At 40.9% G+C, this 7,427-nt stretch overlaps 1 protein-coding gene across 1 annotated transcript; it reads right to left on the minus strand.

The window, feature by feature from the left end:
* Positions 1–1,043: 1,043 nt before the first annotated feature.
* Positions 1,044–4,532, minus strand: LOC310781135 (protein S100-A1-like). The gene is made up of 3 exons (XM_083641681.1): positions 4,525–4,532; positions 3,097–3,262; positions 1,044–1,727 (listed from the first exon to the last, which is right to left on the minus strand). The coding sequence occupies exons 2-3, from the start codon at positions 3,235–3,237 to the stop codon at positions 1,551–1,553; spliced, it is 318 nt and encodes a 105-aa protein (XP_083497807.1). The 5' UTR covers positions 3,238–3,262; positions 4,525–4,532; the 3' UTR covers positions 1,044–1,550.
* Positions 4,533–7,427: the final 2,895 nt, after the last annotated feature.

Raw genomic sequence — 7,427 nt, forward strand, 5'->3', positions numbered from 1 at the left:
GTGCACCGGTGCAACCAATGTTAGTCTGGAGCTCTGTATATGCATAAAGAGTTCACTGCATACCCAGCTACAGTATGGACCAGTGGAAAAGTTAGGCTGGAACCCTGGTTTGCACTTTAATAACACTGTGAAATAAGCTGTTATGTTGTGCATATTATGTTTTTGGACCTGGCTCTGCACTCTCTTGACTGTTTTGACTTCTTTTTTCAGGACGACCCGCTGTCCCCCCTTGCTGACGACCTTCAGTGAGACAAGCGCTCCACCAACCAAGCCTGTTGCCGAGCTGGGAGGAGACCAAGACCAGACGCGAGAGCATTTTCAAGATCATGACTCTAATGATAACCTTAACCTTTAGGCTTTACCATTTGTCAGTGTCAATGAAGCAAATAATACTCATTGACAGAAGGCAATCATTTGATCTGAAACACTGCAATATCACTGAGCTTTAGAAAGAAAGGCTCAACAGTGTGAATTAATTAAATATAAAACACATTACTGCTGCTAAATTACTAAACTGCAGCCACTGTAAATTACACAGTATGTAATAACCTCTATGATGATACAGTATATGATATGTATGTGGGAGTATGCTGTTAATTAACACAGTCTATAGTGGTTATGTTGAAACAAACATTTATTTGATCTGGTTTGATATGGTTTAATTTATAATGCAAAGACAATCTGAGATTTTTCGGTACCTCCTCTCCGACAGTGTGGGAAAAAAATGCTAAAGTTTCTTGTCCTCCTCCTTCCTTTTATTACATTCACTCACATGATGATCTAGCAACAAATAAGCAAGAAAGTATCCATGGCAACTGTATTCTGTCTATATCTAACTGATTCATATAGATTTTCATTATGCTGATGGTAACCTTATGAATGCTGTTATACTCTTACCCCATCTAGTGGTCAAGCAGAAGAACACTGGGAACAAAGTTACACACACCCAAACAAAAACCACAAAGCAAACTCTTGGCAGTTTGGGAATCATCAGTGTATATTGAGAGAGAGTTGAGATAACCTTTATTGTCACTTCATGGTACAAGTATCACAAGCGAAATTCTTCTGGGTTCGCTCTCAGAGTGAGGAGAGCAGAACCGAGTCGCCATAGTATGGCGCCATCAGATTCATTGGACAATGCATTAAAATAAAATACACTCAGATTATTCACATTATTACTAGTTGAAAAGTAATAAAGGCACGCTTAGAAATTATACAATACATATACATTTGTTGTAACATGTACAGGATTACCAGCAAGATAACCCACACCACAACGCAGAAGGCTGCCATACGGCGCCACTTTGGTTATGGGAGGGAAAGGGGGTGGGGGGGGTGCGAAAGGGTGGGGGGGGTGCGAAAGCGGGGGGATGTTGCTGAAGGCGGGGGGTGGGGGTTGGGGGGGTGGGGCCGGGGTTTTTTGGGGGAGTGAGAGGAAGAAATGCGACCGCCTTCGTCAAGAGCAAGTCCATAATGCAAGTATATAATGGACAGTACAATCATTAAACAGTTGAAATGCTTTTCTCTTCCCCCTCCTCTCTTCCTCTGTCTTAATACCTCTTTCCCGTTGTCGTCTTCTTGTTCATCATGTGCATTTTATAGCACTCCTCACAAGCAATGGAAAGCTTAACAACCAGAGTAACAAACTCCTCAAAGTCCACCTGGCCGTCACCATTGGCATCCAGCGCCACCATGATGTTGTCTACCGCAGCAGGATCCTTCTGAGACTGTATATTATTGGGGGGGGGGGGAGAGATTCACAATAAAATATTTAATCATACTGTATAAGTGACATGCTGTTAAAATGTTACAAATGTCCTATTAGCTGAAAGTAGACAATAACTTTCAATGTTGGTGAGCATCTGTTTTTTTCTTATTTTTTCCCCTACAAACTATACTATTGAGCATCTCCTTTTATTTTTATTTTTTTCTGATTTGCCCCTATTTTCTCCTCAATGGTACTGGCCAATTCCCCTGCTGCCCCGGTTGCTGCTGCACCCTCTCATCTGGGGAGAGCCGTAGACTAGCACCATGCTTCCTCTGAGACATGTACAGTTGCCAGCCGCTTCCTTTCACCTGACAGCGGGGAGCTTCACCGGTAGGACGTAGTCATAGCACGTGGGAGGATCATGCTATTCCCACCAGTTCCATTCACGCTAGTACAGCGGCCAGAACACATACCCCAATCTGGCTTCCCACCCGCAGACACAGCCAATCGTGCCTGTATGGACGCCCGACCAAGCTGGAGGTAACACGGGGGCGCGAACCCTCCTGTTGGTAGCCAGGGAATCTACCGCTACACTACCCGGACGCCCACTATTGAGCATCCCTGGGGTCTGGGGACCACCAGGGGTCCTTGAGGCGATTCCAGGGGTCCCCAGCAAATCATTATTTTATTATGATCTCACACTGAGACAAGGTGTAAAGGTTAAAAAGCCTTTATTTTCTAGGGCATAATAAAGTTAAAATGATCACTGCCGACCGGTTTCAGCCTCGCAGGGCCTTCTTTCTTTCTTTCCTACACGCCCTGAAGAAGGGCCTGCGAGGCTGAAACCGGTCGGCAGTGATCATTTTAACTTTATTAAAATAAAGGCTTTTAAACCTTTACACCTTGTCTCAGTGTGAGATCAGTGCCTGAAGCAAGCTGATGCTTTACCTTTGGATATAATTGTATACTTCAAGAGCACCTCACATTCCTGGAGCTGACCAGTGAGCACTCGGTAATTATCTTTTGTTTCATTATTTGATTATGTTTCTTTTTTGGGCTCTCTTTGTGCAGAGCAAATTCCCTGGGGCGCAATAAACGATTCATTCATTCATTCATTCATTCATTTACAAGAAGTGAACACAATTAGAGAGTGTAAGGATGACTGTTTTGATCAGTTATCCCTTTAAAATACAGATAGCCATGTCATTCTGGACAAAATCATATCTGACAATAAACATATTTTCAGATTTGTGTCTGATAGTCTCATCAAATCAGGGGTCCGTGGACCTAATGTGGACTAAATTAGGGGTCTTTGATATGAAAAGGGTTTAGAATCACTGTTAAACTGCGTAAAATGTAAAAGTCAAAAAGCAACTGTCCCTGCTCACCTTAAGGAAGCCAGACAGCTCGTTGTCCAGCAGCAATCTGAGTTGTCTGCGGTTGAGCGAACCGGGTTGTCCGTCCATAGAGGCATAGCGGTGGAACACCGTGATCATCGACTCCATGGCAGTCTCCAGTTTTGAAGGCATGGCTGCTGACTGTGGATGTTGGCTGCTGAGAGACAGAGAAATAGAGTTCAAATAGACATTACTGAATATGATCATCGACGGAAGAGCTTAACACGAGCCAAGAATACAAACACTGCAAGAAATCTCCATCTAGCTATTAGGTAATTCCACTTAATCAACTAGTTTCAAGAACATTTTGCAGAATCTGCAGGAGTGTCATTTTTCATAGATAGTGCAGTGAGCTGCCTTGACTTGTTGCAAGATAATTCCTCATTCATTTCTAGAAACTTCCTCATTGGAGACAAGTGGAGTTATCAATGGCAGAATCTTTCTCTTGTTTTGCAAAAATAATAATAAATATAGTCGCAAGCAGCAACACCAGGGGTTCAAGCCTATTGCCCCCGAAGGGGCTAGGATATCTGTCATATCTGTCACTGGGCCAAATTTCAGGGATTGGCCCAGTGGTATGGATGGTTAAAAAACAGGAAATGAGGTGTTGGTAATATCGCCAAACTTTGGTAGATTAGTACATTTTTTTGTTTCTGAGTAGTGGGTGAGTTTTCCAGAATAGGTGCAAAAATTTGGTTACTTAGCGTTTCTGAGATATAGACAGTTTTACGGAAGGAAAAGAAGAAGAAGAAGAAGAAGAAAGAAACAGTGGGGCTTGAAACCCTAATAAATAAGGGTGAATATGAGAGTAAATAATGATTCTTTAAGATGGATTATTTTTTGCAGTCAGGCACGCCTGTCCATCTAAGAGCCAAAGTAATTATCAGAGTAAATGACCTGTGGAAATAAACTGGTCCTTACTCAGTGTTCATAGACCTTCTATGAAGTTGTAAATTCAGGACAAATCATGCCAGAGTCAGAGTCAGAGTCAGTGAATTTACCATTTGCAGTCAAGACTACATTGGAATTGGGGTGCAAGAGCTTAAAACATAGAGACATATATATGACAAATCATGACAACATAAAAGAGCATATAAAAAGACAAACAATAAAAAAGTTTAAAAAATAAGTAAGGTAAAGTAAGAGAATAAAACAATAAAATTAGACAGGTACATCTGTGGATAAAGGCCTGAGTCATGCTATAGAGAGGATTATTATTGCAGTAGCGTATAGGCATATGTCTTACAATGTTGTTTTTTAATATAATTATATGAAAAGTATAATTTCAAGACGTCGTCACAAAATGACTACTGTAAAAAAGTCTGCAAACAAATCCAGCCTTGACCTAAGACCTAACTTGGCCTGTACCTGCAGGCAAACAGAACTGAAAAAGAACTGTAGAGACCAGTTAATCCTCACCTGATAGGACCGAGTAGAAGAATGTTCAGAAGTTGGGGCAAACTGGGGATTTTATAGTCAGGCACCGCCCCTGCTGCTGTGTGGTGTGACTTGAGCTGTGAATGTGAAGATTGACACGGGTGTTGCACTGCATTGGCTCGTATATACACTGGCTGTTTACATATCCCTACAACACTAGATATTCTAATGTAGGTATGTTCAATGAATTAACACACATTATTTTGGATATTGGTATTGAAAACCATTATTTTTGAATCTGTAGTGATATGAATGACCACACCCAAGAAAGAGATAATGTTACTCCAGTAGACAGTGACGAAACTTTAGGGGAGAAACTGTGCTGTGGGGCTGAACTGGAAATGTTTAACATCCCATTAAAGATAAAAATCAAATTATGTGCACATAGATTTCGGTAACTATGGTAACGCACTGCTAGAATGTGTAGAAATCTTTCAGCATACTGAATGGTAGATGTGGTGATGACTCAAACATTGGGAAAGCAGCTGATAGTAGTGTAATTGATTACATGATATATCGGGTCACCATTTGTTTTGAGCAAGATAAGACATGTCTGTGTACATGAGTTTGATTCTTTGTTTTCTGATAAGCACTGTATAGTGTAAGTGCTCCTGGAGGGAAATTATGGAAGGAATTATTACTGAGCAGACAGTTCAACTAAAGCCTACAGTTTAAAATAGTGAAAATCAGACAGACATTGGTAAATGGGATAAAGAAAAAGTAGATTTTCTTTTTTTTTTTACATTCAGCTTGCTTGACAAAGTGGATAGATAATATGTTGGGTCACTTAGATAAAATGTCAGTGGATGAAATAACAAAAGAGGTTTGCAGTATTATGATTGATATTGCAAAGACTACATTCCCTCCAAAAAAAGGTAAAGCAGAAAAAAAACTTGAAATCCTGTAAAAAGTCTGTATGTTTTAACAAGGAATGCAGACAAAAAAGGCAAGAATATCTAAAAGCTAAGAAAATGCTTAAAACACAAGAATGTTGCTAGTGCTGAAAATGTAAGGTTAAAAAGTAAAGGGTATACAAAAGCATTAAGTAAAGCCCAGAGGGCCTATAGGAAGAAATGTAGTAGGGAACTGATGAGTATGAAATCTAAAAATGGAAGATGCTTAATGGTTGTGGTAAAGATAAACATTACCCGAGGCCCACATACTTCCCATGATTAGAAGACAGCGTCATTGGCTGCAGTTTATTTCTAAATGTAGATGTCTTATCCCCACGATCTAAAACAGTTTCTGGTTCCTTTTTCATCTAACTATCAATTGAGACCGGCAACTTTTTTTTTCTGTTCCTGCAGTCTCTAAGTCGATAGCTAAGAAAGCCTTTATTTATGTTTAAAGCTCCCTCTGATTGGAATAATCTACCTGCAATAAATGTATTTGTTCCACATCATATTTTCAAATGTTCAAAAATGTCCTGTCTTCTCATTATGGGAGTAGGTGTACTTATGATTCCATAATAACATCTTGTATGATTATGTGCTCTGATTAATTAATTTAATGTTGTTATTATTGTCACTATCACTGCCATATACTGCTAGTTTGATCAAGGATGCCATGTTCTCTCTATCGCTCCTGTTTTCTCTAGTGCCTTGTCTTTCTTTTGTTTTCACATATGGGTGTGAGTGTGTGTGTGATACTTATTTCTAATAGGGTCTTAATTAATGAGCGGAGGCTGGTTGGTAGCTAGTCTCCACACCCCGGCTTGAGCTATCCAGTAAAGCAAGAGCCGTCTGCCTCGGCCAGCCTGTTGTCCGCGGGCTGTGCTAGGTAAGCCAACTCCCTGTTTGCTGACTCTCTGTCTGATAACCTTGTGCTTATTTGGTTCTATTGTGGTATGTCGCGGGTCTGGTTCGTCTAGACACAAGCCTAATTCTATTTTGAGAACCAAACCCGTTACACTCGACCGGGATATGAATCGTTTTTGTAAATGTTTGCTAAACGTTAGCGGCTAATAGCAGCTAAGTGTGTTTGCTAAAGAGCAGCTAGGCTGACGAGGTGGCCGCGGCCTCACTGCTATTGAGTAGCATTGGTCCATTCACAAGAAGGGAACGTTATAGTGTTTATTTACTTTTCCCTTCCCATATCTCCGAGGGAACGTAGCGTGTTCGGCGCTGTGTGTGTGTGCTTTGCGGAAATTATACCGAGAACAAGGGCAGGCTTGCAGTGCTGCGGCCTGGGCCAGAGTTACATGGTTGTTGCTCGGGGGTTTCCACAAATGAACACATGAGCGATTAGTAATCATTTGGATTTAAAACATTTTGATATTTGGAATAAAAATTAAAAAAATCTGCTGTTTTGTGATTTGTATGTTGTGGATAGATTAGTATAGGGCTATTGTTGGGCCAGGTGTTAATGACTTGGTGTGACAATAGTGAGTTTAGTTTGGAGGTGTCTGGTTAATTAGAGGGAGGCTTAAAGTCGAGCTGAACTCATAAATGTTTTTTTCTTTTCTTTTAGGGCACATCTGTGGGTATGCAGTGCACATCTTTAACCATGTATGCCAAAAACTTCAAAAACATCAAATGCCTTTGGATTTTCACATCAAAAGTCAGCCACTTGGACTTCATTGATAACGCTCAGTTACAGTTTGCTGACGTCACCCTGTACTATCATATTTCAACCCAGTTGTGATTGGTTGACATTTCTGTCAATCAATCTCCACTGTCATTGTGCCGTTCTGCTGCCATCCTCTGGTCAGTCTGTCTCCGACCGCCAACTGCGCAGTGCTGACTGAGTGGTACAGAGCTAGCCAAACAACGTTATCAACAAGCTAACGCTAAGTTGCTAATGCTAGCTATCGGTTAGCAATGGTTTGACGTTGTGTGTTCGGTTGTGTGCTACCTCCAAATTTGTTTGCTTTCCCGAGAATACCG

The sequence above is a fragment of the Poromitra crassiceps genome (assembly GCF_964638095.1).
Source record: "Poromitra crassiceps genome assembly, chromosome: 8".
NCBI classification, from domain to species: Eukaryota; Metazoa; Chordata; class Actinopteri; order Beryciformes; family Melamphaidae; genus Poromitra; species Poromitra crassiceps.